Raw genomic sequence first — 14,323 nt, 5'->3', positions numbered from 1 at the left:
AGAAGAGAAGCTGGTGGCCAGAACAGCCCTCCAATCGGCGGTGGATGCAGCAGATACCTCCTCCAGTGCCATGTCTATGGCCATAGTCGTGTAGGGAGTCTTGGATCTATTCTTCTGGTTTCCCCAGGGAGGTACAAAACACTATTGAAGACCTCCCTTTCAATGAATCCCATCTTTTTAACCAGAAGATGGATGAATTGCTGCATACACTCGTGGATTCCAGGGCCACCCTTCGCGCGCTGGGCATCTACACTCCTGCCCTGAAGTGAAAATTCCACTGCCAACTACTCACTCAGTGCTATAGGTCTCCTCAATTCTACTCTGAGACTTTAAGAGTCTCTGAGGAAACATCAAAAGACACAGAGGTCTTGCCTCCCAGGGCCCCCGCTCACAGGCTTCGATGGCACAGCTGCAGCCTCCAGCCAAGAAGAATTTCTGATGTGCGCCTGAGAGCAGCCAACCACTGTGTCTATCACCTCACAACCCTCCTACTCCTTTGGGGGTCATTTAGCACTCTTTTGCCATGCTAGGAATACGATAACAATGGACAGATGGGTGTTGAACGTCATCCACCATGGCTATACGATCGAGTTTATCATTCTGACCCTTCCAATGCCCCCCTCCCTGACCTCTTCAGGGACCACTTGCACAACAGCATTCTTGCTCAAGAGGTGAACTCCTTCTTTCAAAGGGGAGCGATAGAACATGTTCCCCCAGAATATCAGGGAACAGGATTCTACTTATCTTACTTCCAGTTACCTAAGAAGAAAGGGGTGGACCAGTGCTCAATCTCTGGCACCTCAGTTGCTTCATCCACAAGCTCAAGTTGCATAGAGATAGTGATGCCTAGAGAAGGGCATGTAGTATATGGCTCTCGATACGAAGGACGCTTACTTTCACAATGTTTATCTGCCCCACAGACATTTCCTGAGATTCACCGTGGGTACCCACAATTTCCAGTACAGAGTGCTCTCATTTGGTATAGCCACCAGAGTATTCATCAAAGTTATTTCCATCATAGTGGCTTATGTCAGATGTTATGGTGTCTTCATATTTCCATATCTTGATGACTGGCTCCTATTCGTAGGACCCAGGCAAGAATCCCAGGTGTCAACCTCCATGTTACGCAACCTTCTTTCTTTCCTCAGAGTCAGCATCAATGTCCAGAAATCTATCGTAGACTCCACAGAGTCTTTGGACTTCATAGAAGCCACCTTATGTTCAGTCACAGTATGAGCTTCCTTACCAGCAGACGGGGTCCAGGCAATAAGCAACATCATAACTCACATCATGAACTATCCATATGTACCAGCCAGGACTTGCCTGTCCCTCCTCAGCCACTTGGCCTCATGTACCTATGTGATCCCCTTTGCACGACTTCACCTTTGCTGCTTCCAGACATGGCTCCAGTCTGTTTACTTGCCGAACCACCATTCCATGGTTTCCATGCTGATAGACCCTGACAAGGTGCTATCATCCCCCTAATGGTGGATAGACGCACGTCACGTATGTTTAGAGGTTCCTTTTCTTCCTTTCTCCCCAGACAAGACGATTATCACTGATGAATCTTTGGTGGGCTGTGGGAAGGCGTGGACTTCACCTCAACAGTCACCTGGCTCAAGGAGAATAGACTCCCAGAGAATCCAGGATGCACATAAACATCCTGGAACTTTGAGTTGTGAGAGAAGCATGCCTTCATCCACTTGCACCATGTTCTTATCATGTCTGATGTAGTGGGGCACAGTGGTCCCTCCCCCTCTGGTTTGGAGGGAGGCCACCCCGCCTCAGTATGTTACCAGGATCACAGCCTACTGTTGGAGGAATTAGCAGAGTAGGTGCAGTGTCCCGGTCTTTCTGACAGGGTTAAGTCCAAATGGTCAAGAGGCCCTAGGCAAGTTAGAGCTAATAAGCAGTCATAGCACTAACCCTTAGGCAGGGGAGCGCTGGCAAGCCGTCTACAGCGCCGATCCCTTAGGCAGGGGAGCGCTGGCAAGCCGTCTGCAGCGCCGATCCCTTAGGCAGGGGAGCGCTGGCAAGCCGTCTACAGCGCCGATCCCTTAGGCAGGGGAGCGCTGGCAAGCCGTCTACAGCGCCGATCCCTTAGGCAGGGGAGCGCTGGCAAGCCGTCTACAGCGCCGATCCCTTAGGCAGGGGAGCGCTGGCAAGCCGTCTACAGCGCCGATCCCTTAGGCAGGGGAGCGCTGGCAAGCCGTCTACAGCGCCGATCCCTTAGGCAGGGGAGCGCTGGCAAGCCGTCTACAGCGCCGATCCCTTAGGCAGGGGAGCGCTGGCAAGCCGTCTACAGCGCCGATCCCTTAGGTAGGGGAGCGCTGGCAAGCACTTGCCACGTGGCCTATGGCAGGGACACTGCCACCCCAGGGGTAGGGGAACGCAGGCCCGCCCTACTCCACTGTGTTCCAGCCCAGGGCCCTAACAATGGCAGGGTGTCCCACTGCCGGGTCAGCAGGGATCCTCTCGCAACATGCTGGCTGGCTGTTAAGCCACAGCACCATCAAACTTAACCCCTGGGCTACTTCCTACCAGAGTTCCAGATCCGGCTCCGTGGTCTCCGGTTCATCAGGGTATTCGGCCGCTGGTAGTCCCACCAGCTCCAGCTTCTCCTCAGCCTCATGGTCCAGGTCACCATCTGGCTCGACTGCAGGGTCTGCGGGCAGCAGCAAGCAAGACATGTCTGTCTCCTTCCCTGGCTCAGCCTCCACTGGGACACAGAATGTATTTTCAGACTCACTCAGCAGACATTTTATGATCAACCAGGAGTGGGAACTTCACAATTTGGTAGTACATGACATCTTCACTCAGTGGGGGATTCCTGCCAGAAATCTATTCACTTTGCAAGTGATCAGCAAATGCGCAACATACTGCTCTAGCGGAGCCCTCAGCCACCACAGGGTGATGCCCTCCTACACCCATGGTAGGACCAACTCAACTGTGTCTTTCTTCCGCTACTGCTTTACCTTGAGTACTGTACAAGATTCGATGAGACAGAGTGATGGTGGTGGAAGGAGGCATGAAAAAGCGAGTTAAAGTACTAAGAGAAACAATGTGAGTTTCTAGGACTAAAGTTATACTGTGGGCCAAATTCTGCTGTGAGTTACCTCAGTATATATTGGAAATAATTAGAGTCGATAAGATTACTCTCCGTTTGTGCCTGCATCACTCAGAGAAGAATCTGTCCGTTTTGTGTTTTCAGTACTGGTGCTTAATATGTTTAAATTAGAATATTTGTGTCATGTAATATTTTGTAATTCAGTTTTATAAAGAATGACTTATATTGATCACAAGGCTGCATGTGTAAAAACTTCTCACATTCCAGATGCTAGTTCCTTTTGATGCTGATGTTTGCTTGAAATAATAAGAGGATTTTGGTTCCAAAGGTGATAGTGGAAGTGATTTCTCTGCTGTTTTCACAGGCAGGAAGGAAGGACTACTTAACAACTGGTGGGAGTGCTAATTAGAATCAAATTATAACTTTGTTCACCTGTCTTGGCAAGAGATATATGCTTAAAACAATGGTTCAAGGTTTCTTGAAATAAATGAAAGCTGTTTGACCAAGAAAGAGAAATTTTCTTGGCAAAATCAGCATATTAAGGAAATTTGGAAAATTCAATAAAAATGTAGTATACGTATAGCAATGTTCATCCCAAAACATTTTACAAACTATAGGCCAATACTCCAGTGTGCTGTGACTGTTTTGTACTACTCTGTTGGCACAAAGTAGGCCTAAAGCTGGCCCTCTAGCATCTGGTACAATTTTTTATAGTCGCCATTAGGAGAGAAGCTGGAAAGCAAAGTGGCTTAAAGCTGCTTTTGCCCCAAGCGTCTCCCTCCTTCCCCACAGTTTATTGGCTGGACCATAGAATCTGACATGATATATACAAAGTAATTGCTTCACTCCATTCCTAAAATTCTAAGGTAGAATACCATAGCTATTTAACAGTGCCCATCAGCACTGCACATGAGTTTTAGATTGCATTAAGTTCAGGCCTGGATGGTAAAATGAGGAAAGGAACTATGACTTCAGGTAACTTTCCTTTTGGATACAAGCAAAGAATGAATCTTCTTTTTTGAAAGACATGCTGTATGTTTTAAATATTGTAATAATACTGTAAACATACTATTGTAACAATACTATGCCACTATTAAACATATTTATATGCATTAATGAACAGGATATGAATCATGAAATACAGAGTTGGCTAAATGGATCCTTGTAATTATAATTTTACTTGATGATATATGCCTATAAAATGACATTTTTCTGATTTTTCACAATTCCATACTAGAATATTGAAGCCCAAAACAAGATAAAACATTCAGAAAAATAGGGATTTTATGTCTAGTATGTATAATGCAAGAAAACTACATGTCCAAAAAATGTCCAAACCCAGCATTTTGTTCTAGATAATAAAATGTTTACTTCTCTGTTTATCTTTTAGCTATAATTTAGACAGCAACATATGGAATGTAGTACCTGTATCAAAAGGACCTCTCCAGAGATATGGACACAGTCTTGCTTTATATCAGGTTGGGATACTTTTAATATTTTAATTCATTCTTTCATGCACAATGTTAATGATAATATATTGTGCAAATGGCAGTCTGAAGTTGAAAATGTGATTAGCCATAAATTTTAAACTGGGAGGATATTCTCATTTCTAGTTTTACCCTTGTGCCATAGGCTTCTTCAGTCCTTACTTAGAAAGATTGTCATACCATTTCTTAATGTAGATGGTAACTCAGTTTTCAAGCTGACCCTGAGCTCTGAAAACTGAGACTGAGTAAAATAGTACAGAATAGGAGCTTATGGTTTTGTGTAATTTGAACTGTTGACATGAGAAGTACACTTTTTTTGTTCATTTACTTATTTCAGTTTCACTGTCATCTTGTTAGCACATGCAGGGCCATAGCTGTTTTAAAAAACTAAAATTGCAGTACAGTAGTATGTACTGTAAGATGTATAGGTAAACTGAACTGTCAGTCTTGCTGCTATGGCAGAATCTCTGGAAAAACTGAAGCAAGTCCTAGAGGTGAAAGCTGTTGTGCTACGTTCTTGAAGGTAAATTGAAAGACTTTGTTTAAATTAAAAAACCTGTTTAATATTAACAGAATATAGTTGCAGAGTTGATACTTATAATTAAACACAATTTTTAAAATCAGATTTTCTTTGAGACATCTCCAACTTCTAAAGCACTGTAAGGTATTCAGGAAATGCAGTGTAATTCTTTAGGTAGCATTAAATTTTAGCAATCTCATTGGCTCTTGCAGGAAAAACACAGAACCTTGAATTTAGGTCTTGATATATAAAAGGGTTTCCAGTTCCGTTGACTTAAGACAAAATGTCCTAACCATTATCTCCTGTCATCACTACTGTTGGCCAATGTGAACTTTTTAGATAGTGACCACTCTAGTAATAAGTGATTTAATAAACGCTTAAACAAATAATTTAAGGCTTCTAAATTTCACTCTACAAATCCTTTTCTTGGGCTATTTCAGTTGCATCTGTTTTAAATGTTCTTTTACCAGCAATATGTAGAAAATTTAAAAAAGCAGTAATTATTGTAATAAAAGGAACTTGTTGATAATATAGGGATCTATTTCAACCTTGTTGATAACATAGAGATCTATTATCAAGATCTGGACATACAGCTCTTGATGATAATAATGAGAGCTGTAGGCACACATCTGAAAAGATATTATTCAGTGAAACCAAATTTATTGATAATTAATATCTGCAATTAATGAACATACAGGACCAGCAGTATAAAACAGATGATTAAATAATCAATTGTGAAAATAGTATGGGCCAAATGAGTATTCACATGTGAGTAAGATGAAAGAATTTCAGTTGAACTATATTTAAAATGTACAGACTTTTAAAAATCTTTTAAAATCATTCTAGGACAAAGTTTGATTATTTACCTTTTGAGATCTTCAAGAAATTGAACAACGGGAACATAATTTATTGCAGAAGAGCATTATATAGTACCTGAAGGTGGCAGCTTTGAGCTGTGGACTAGTCATTGTATAACACTTTTTATTTAAGAACAAAAATATCCACAGAAAGAAGTGATTAGATTAAGTTTTAAACTTGAACTCCTGAGATTTTAAAGTCTCACTCCAGACCAAAGTGAGAGGATAGGAGCCAGTGTATCCTGATTGTGGTGCAAAGTAAATTGAAGATATATAATTGACTCTGTGGAGAATGAAATAACTTACTGTGCCATTCCTTAGAAAGCTACTTTAGTTAAAATTGAAGTGCTGAAATGTTTTATTCTGGAATGGAAAAGATCAGAAGATTCCCACTGATGTGTAGTTATAGAAAGTGCCCTAGACATTTTTATGCATTTATAGACAGGAAAGCATAGAAGCATTCTTGCTTTTAGACCCATCTAAAGTGTTACATAGCATTATCTTAAACCTCTTCTCATGACCAAACTGGCTATTAGGAAGATGTTCGTCTCTCTCTGCATGGCATTGATGCACCAGCATGAAGAAGACTGCATATAGTTCCAAACACCTCAATAATAGAAGGAAATCAGCAAATTAGAAGGAATTCGTAGAAGAAAAATTATTAAGAGCCTTGATGGAATAGTTTCTGACATTAGGGAAATAAATATGGATATCTTCACTAAATGATGAATAAGGGAAGTGTTAGAGGATAAAGTTAGACAATACTGTCTTTTCTTGCATATCCCTAGGCATACAGGAAAATGCAGTTTCACAGAAAATGAATATGTGGTTGGTGATACTACTTCGATTTCTAGTGATCTGGTAGTCATATTACAAATTTTTTCCATCATAATTGCCACTACTGTTGGCAGTTTCAAGACAACCAAAGAATAAAGGGGATTAAGATTGAATTCTGAAGGAATAATCTATCCAGAACAAGGATGAAGCATATGGGCAAGCATATGGGCAATGACTATAGTGGTATTGCTCTTTGTATAGACAAAGAACTTCAGTATTCAAGCCAGTCAATTTGATACTTGCAGAAACACTAAATTCACTCCCCTCCACTCCAGATGATATTAATTTAATAAGTAAGGTTTTATCAAAGAAAGCTAATTCTCTTGATTGCTTTGTTCTAACTTGTTGGTATTGATGTTGAGACCATATAGCCCTTCAAATATGGTTTCACTGATTTGATCAAGAGCTGTTCCTAGAATTAAAAAGGAGTAAATAGTTTCTGTATTTGCTTTAATATCACTTAGGCAAAATTATTTTATCAGCTGGTTCATTGTGGCCATTAGATGTATGCATGCATTTGTGTAGGCTATTATAATTTACTCCAGAACACTTACATAATGCTTCAAAGGTCGTTTCTAACTGTTCTGTTAGCCTCTGATAGCAGTAGGTAACCACAGGTCACATGGTTTAATACTGTGCATCTTTCGGTTACTTACTATACATCCACAAGTTGGTTTCTCGTTTTGATCTATACAGTATCTTAGAAGTGACTGAGAGCTAGATAAAATGAACCATCATACACATACTGTACAGAGGTTAGAAAAGTCTCTTATTGGGACAAAACTGATTTATTCAAAGTTTTTCTTCAATTCAGTAGACCTCAATCATGGCTGAGATTTTTCAAAATCCAATTTATTGTTATATTCTTATTAGTTCGTTAGCATAATACTGTTTTGGTAATCATTTCCAGGAGGCCTAAAAGCAGATAATCTATACTTAGTACATTTTTATATAGTTTTTGTTTATTATTCCTTTTAATATATTTAAAATATGTGCAATTCAAATATTAGTTCTTCGTTGAATGCTTGCAGATGTCCATTCCATTGTAGATATTTGTGCGCCTCAAGCACAATTGCTGGAAATGTTTTCCTTAGCAATATCTGTTGGGTCGGTTCTAGTGCCTCTGGCATTGCATGCTCATAGCGTCAGTATAAGGGCCTGACGACCCTGCTGTCTTTCAGTTCCCTCTTACCTCCCGTGACAGTTGCTGAAACACTGGTTGCTCAGGCAATCTCTTCCATTAGTAGTTCTCTATCTAGTGTGCACTGTAAATAGACCCTCCAGAAGTCGGGGGCTCCCTAACTGGACCTGTTTGCCACCAGACAGAACAGGAAGTATCATCAGTTCCGCTCTCTCCAAGGCCTCGGCAGGGGCGCCCTTTCCAATGTCTATCTTCTGTCATGGGTGGGAGATCTAATGTAGGCGTTCCAGCTGATTCCGCTTATCAGCAGAGTCCTGTCGAAAATCAAGAGGGACAAGGCACGAGTCATTATGATTGCCCCAGTGTGGCCTCACCAGCATTGGTTTGGCATGCTCATGCATCTGGCCATGATTGTTCCATGGCCACTGCCCAGCCACCCAGACCTACTCTCTCACAGGATCATGGTTTGCTCCTGCACTCAAACCTTCTCTCTCTCCACTTCACAGCTTGGCCTCTGCGTGGCTGAACCTGGAGGGGCAGGCCTGCTCTAGTCAGGTACAGCAGGTTCTCTTGGAAAGTAGAAAGCCCTCCTCCAGAACGACTTACCTGACAAAGTAGAAGCATTTCTCCAGCTGGGCGTTGGAGTGTAGCATATCAATGTCAGGGAGCTCAGGGCAGTGCATTTCTCTCTCATTTGTGAGGAAAATCCATCTTAGTCCTTCTGCAACACAATGGCCATGTTTTACATGAACAAGCAGAGAGGGGCATGTTCTTCTCCACTCTGTCAGGCAACGGCCAGTCTTTGGATGTTCTGTGTCGGTCACGTCAGCATGTTAGAAGCTTCCCATCTTCCTGGGGTCCAGAATAGGCTGGCAGATTGCCTCAGCAGGTCTTTCTCCTCTCACCATGAGTGGTCTCTCCATCCAGATATTGGGAGAGACGTCTTCCAAAAGTGGAGACTCCCTTGGTAGACCTGTTGGCCACTCAATCCAACAGGAAATCTCACCAGTTCTGCGCCTTCAAGGGCCATGGCCAGGGGTCCCTCAGAGACTCATTCCTGTTACCTTGGACTCAGCATCTGCACTGTGTGTTGCCACCATCCCACTCATTCACAAGGTGCTGATGAAGATCAAAGAGGACCGAGCCCAAATCATCTTCATAGCTCTGGCATGGCCCAGACAGCACTGGTTCTTCTCTCTCCTGACCATATCGGTGGAGATGGCTCTCCAGCTCCCATTGTATGCAGGCTTAATATCCAGGGATTACAGGTGAATGCTCCACCTGAACCTCCCATCACTACACCTGATGGCCTAAAATCTCCATGGTTGAATCCAGAGGAGCAGTCTTGTTCAGAGCAAGTCCAAGAAGTCCTGGGACCATCTACCAGGGCGAGTTACCTGGCTAAATGGAAGGGGTTCTTTATCTGGTGCTCACATTGATGAGTCCTGCTGCTACAGTCCTCCCTGCAACTTATCCTGGACTATCTACTCGAATTGAGACAGCAGGAGCTCCCTCGCTCCATGGTTAGGGTGCATCTGACAGCCATATCAGCCTTTCTTCCCAAGGTTGACAACCATTTTGTCTTTTCCCATGACATGGTGATCAGGTTCTTCAAGGGTCTAGAGAGTGTGTACGCACAGATCAGAGACCCCCACTCCTGTGTGGGATCTAAACCTGGTCCTGTCAAAGCTTATAGGTCTTCCATTGGAACCACTGGCAACATGTTCACTGCTACACCTCTCTTGGGAAGTTGCCTTCCTGGTAGCAATCACCTTGGCCAAATGGGTTTCAGAGATCCGAGCTCTCATCTCCGAACTCCTGTTTATGGTCTTCTTTAAGGACATGTTCAGCTATGCCCACACCCTTCATTCCTCCTGAAAGTGGTGTCTCAGTTCCATTGCAAACAAGCAATATTTCTGCCAGTGTTCTACACTAAACCGCATGCAAGCAGAGAGGAACAATGGCTTCGCTCCTTAGATGTATGATATACCCTGGTGTTCTACCTACAAAAGACCAAACCATTCCACAGATCTACCCAGCTATCACAGAAATGATGAGAGGCCTCCCTGTTTCGGCACAGAGAATCTCCTTTGTGTATCAACACATGCTACACTCTTGTGAATGTTCCATCCCCAACTAATCCAACGGTACACTCTACAAGGTCTCAATCCTCCTCTGCCACCATTCTGACACAGGTGCCAATTCAGGACATATGTAGGGTGGCAACCAGGTAGCATATGGAGTGATGTGGAGAGCATCTGATGACTAAGGCTACGATTTAGTCACTGAGGTCATGGAAGTCACAGAATTTGTGACTTCCAGAGACCTCTCTGACTTCAGCCTGTGGTGGTAGAGAGCTGCAGGGTACCCCTGCTCATGGGTGGTGGGGGCCTCTGGAGCTGCAGGTGGTGGGGGAGCCCCGCAGCTCCTGGCAGCAGGGGAACCCCAGAGCTCTCTGCTGCCATGGGCAGCCAGGGGATCCCCAGAGTTGCAGGCAGTGGGGGGACCCCATAACTCCTGGCCGCTGTGGGTGGCAGGGGGATCCCTGCAGCAGTGGATGGCAGGGGGATCCCTGGAGGTGTGAGCGGCAGGGGTACCCTGCAGCTCCCAGCTATAGGTGGCAGATCCCCATTTTGTGTCAGATATTTTTAGTAAAAGTCACAGACAGGTCACTGCTTCTGTGAATTTTTCTTTATTGCACATGACCTGTCCGTGACTTTTACTAAAAATATCCATGACAACATCTTATCCTTACTGGTGACACACATTGTTTGGTAAGTAGGCAGCCACACTCTGTAATAGCTGGTGTTTGATTAGCCTTAAGATGCAGCCCCATATAGAGTGTATTTCTCTAATCCAGTGAGAGGTGATGAACGATGGATAACAGTTATAACTCTGGAAGAAAAATCTTGGCCAAGAGTTGATAATGATAAAAGGCATCTTTGGCCACTGCAGCTTTCTAGATATCCAGAAGCAACTGAGGATCCAGTAAAATCCGCAAGTTCAGAGTCTGAGTTATAAAAGGTGGGCAATCTCCCTTGATTAAGGGAACTGTCATCACCTCTGCCAGTCCTATTAGTTGTTTTTCCCCAACCTACCAATATTAACTCAGACTTGTTTTGAAGAAATCTTATCCAGATGGTACTCATCCAAACCCCAATCTGTGCTAGACACAAAATGAATTGGTCATCCATACCAAGCTGGTTCAGTGAGAGATCAGAGAGACATAGCTCTCAGGATATGACTACCATGCAACCGAGAGGTGTGAGTGCAGCTCAGGTACATATCTGAGCTAGTTTTGGTCTAGCTACATCATAGCTACCTTGAGTAATAATAGCAGTAAAGCTGCAGCAGTGTGGGCAGCTGCTACTCAAGTATGTACCAAGGTTCCCAGGTGGGCAGGGCTAGCCTAGGCGGCTGCTTGTGTTGCTGTGGCTTCAGTGCAATTGTTACTTGAGCTATCAAGCTGCAGTCAGACCTCCTGATTGCGGTGTAGACATACCCTTAGTGTTTACACAGACATAAATGACGCTGCAGCACATACCAACCAAGAACATGTAATCTTATGCATAGGTGTTTTCCGTTTGAGTTATTGTACAACCTATGTACAGTCTTTTTTTAATACGCTGTCTTGGGGGATTGCCATATCATGATGTCTTTCCTGGTATGTCCAGGAAAAGGCCTCAAACCCATCTATAGTAGAAGCATGCTGTATAATAATTTCCCTGAGTCATCCTCAATCATCTCTATGATCTGACAGCTCCGAAACTATGTTACTGATCAGGTAAACTTCTTAGAATCATTTGAATTGTTAGGTGAAACAGTTCACATGTTCACTTCTTGTTCATGTTCCATGGTTAACACCTGGTTTGTGTGTTCTTTTTTCCCAGCTGTCAGCATTTTAGACTTGTGGAACAGCTAACTAATCAGAATAGCTATACCATAACAGCTTGAGGGGATCAAGCCTACAGTGGCATTTTGGAGGAAAATATGTATAGATTCTCTGCCCCATTCCATTCCTTTTTTGCTGACTCAAGTGGTGCAAAAAGGAGTGGAAACCACATGCAAACTCCTAAGCATGGGAGAGTCGCCAGTGGGTAGAAAGTCAGTGTTGCTTGTGCATGGGGCATGTTGGAGAGTGGCTGTAACTATTGTGCTCTGACCATCCACAGTTGGTATTTAGTCCCTTGGGGTTGCTAGCCAGCTGGCAGCAGCTTTATCTTAAGCCAGGTCTGTGGCAAAGAATCACAGAGATGTAACCAGTTGTGTGAGAGCCCAGTATTCCAGGTGCAGACTAGAATCTGCCCTGGTATGGTCCAGGACTGTTGTGAATGTGTTTTCAGGGGTAGCTTGGGGAATAGATGTTCTGGCTGGGCCTCTGGCCCCTAGATCCTAGTATCTGGCTGCTGATTTCTGTCTGGATAGACGAAGTAGGGGGGTCACTGTGGTTGCCTCCGCCTGCTACTCCCTGTCTGGGAAAAGAGGACTCTGGCCCTGTCTGTGGACCCCTGGTTACTGTTTATAGGCCTCTGTGGTCAGGTGGAGATGGTTAGAGTATTGACGAGTATCATAGCCATTGTACTGAGTTTGCGGTCACAGGTGGGTTGGAGAACTATACTCTCCAGCCTTCATCTCTATATCAGAGTCCTCTTGGCTGGGAGCCTAATCATAGACGTTTGACAGAGAGTGGCCTTGCTTATCCGTAAATAAACAGCCTACAGAGAAAGGAGAACAGGAAAAGACTGCTAAAAACAATCTCCTGGTCAAAACAGAAGATTTAACATATCCATCTGGTTCTGAAAGCAAAATTCTGTCTTCCAGAACTATAGAAAAGCACGGTCTTCAGTGTTTTATTATTTTTGAATGCATTTCAGTATGACAACTTTATTTTCAATTAAAGTGTCAGATTCCAAAAAAAACCCCAACCCTGTTGTTTATTTACTGAGATCCTCAAAAGCTTTTAAAACTACTGATGACATAGAGTAGTACTGTAATACTTGAGTATACATGTCTTTCCATAATACCTATTTTTACGTAATAATTTTGATCTTCTGTAATGTGAAGCAAGCTCTGTGAATTACATCAACTAAAACATTTAGTGTAAATTCTGTTACCTCTTGGTAACTTGCCTAGTGAAGGGAGTTATAAGCAGAACAAAGTTTCTTATTTCCTCTTCCACTTGCCATCCCAGCACACTAATCTTTGTGCCATTTCATTGTGATGGCAGAGGAAATAACAAGAGCTAATGACAGACTGTACAACTTTACTTCATAACTGACACTTTAAAAAATACTTTGTTTCTCCTGTCATCTGTCATTCATCAATGTAAGGTCTGCTGAGTGCAGTACAAGGTTAGGAGAGTTATATAATTGATCATTTTTGTCTTTATAGTCATTTCAGTCTCTCTCTAGTGTCTCCATGTAGTGATTCAGAAAATATCTGACAAATGAAAAGTCACATTGCTTTTTCCTGATCCTTCCTTACTGCTTAGGGAGGGTAGGGGATAGTGAAGTAAAATTATTTCTTATGAGAGTTGTAGCAAAAACATGTTTTTAAAATATTAAGTCAATTACTCATCCCTGAGTTTGAAAATTAAAAAAATAAATAAAACAGAATAAAACAAATGTGAAGTGCTTTCAAATGTGAATAGGAAGAATATTAAAACCATCACTGTGTGCGTCTAATGAAAGTAATTAATTTACATTTTATGTTAACTGAATTAGCTAGAATCTACAAAATACGTTTAATAGGTATCTTAGGTACACATCGGCTAGTGTCCCAGAATGGTGATGCACATTTTTCTAACGGAGTAATTTTTCAGCCAGTAAAAAGTAATTGATATGATATGTCAGAAAATATTAATTTGTTTTGAGATTTGTGATAGTGATAATTTTAAATGCAGATATAAAACAAGATATCTGTGGTTTTCATGGCTGCTAAAAGTTTTTGAATCATATTCATTCTTGTTAGAGAATATGGGAAAATTGGTATAATACAATGGTGGAAAATTGAAAAGTATATGTTACTTCTCTTCTAAGAGTTATGTGACACAGATTGTACATATACTGTCAGTAGCCATGCTGTTGAATTAAAATGCAACTACTGTCCAAGTGAATGTCAACTTTACATTTAATATTGGTTAAATTAATAAGAATTTTTCTTCAGAAATGTTGGTTTGTGCTTTGCCAAAATATTAAAGTAATGTTGTAACTATTCATTCCATTAAACTAATTTTGATTTATTTGTCACTTTCCTATCTTTTGGGGGAATTTAAATTGGTTTAAATAGGTAAAACCTCAAATACTTAATATTGTATCCAAATTAAAATGTTGATCACACGAGCAACCTATTTTTAAAGAGTTGATATTTCTTGAGATTCAGTTTATTCATTACTCAACTATTTTTCTTAACTAT

General features: G+C 42.2%; 1 protein-coding gene across 9 annotated transcripts in view; it reads left to right on the top strand.

The window, feature by feature from the left end:
• The window catches only part of ATRNL1 (attractin like 1), a 948,738-nt gene that overhangs the window by 127,609 nt on the left and 806,806 nt on the right, over positions 1–14,323 (top strand). For all 9 annotated transcript variants that reach the window (XM_045024151.1, XM_045024152.1, XM_045024153.1 and 6 more), the window contains exon 7: positions 4,458–4,545. In XM_045024151.1, coding sequence (XP_044880086.1) covers positions 4,458–4,545 — 88 coding nt within the window. The remainder of the gene's footprint in view (positions 1–4,457; positions 4,546–14,323) is intronic.

Source organism: Mauremys mutica, chromosome 7 (assembly GCF_020497125.1).
Source record: "Mauremys mutica isolate MM-2020 ecotype Southern chromosome 7, ASM2049712v1, whole genome shotgun sequence".
NCBI classification, from domain to species: Eukaryota; Metazoa; Chordata; order Testudines; family Geoemydidae; genus Mauremys; species Mauremys mutica.
The sequence above is the reverse complement of the archived record's forward strand: the minus strand, read 5'-3'. Positions and strand labels throughout refer to the sequence as shown.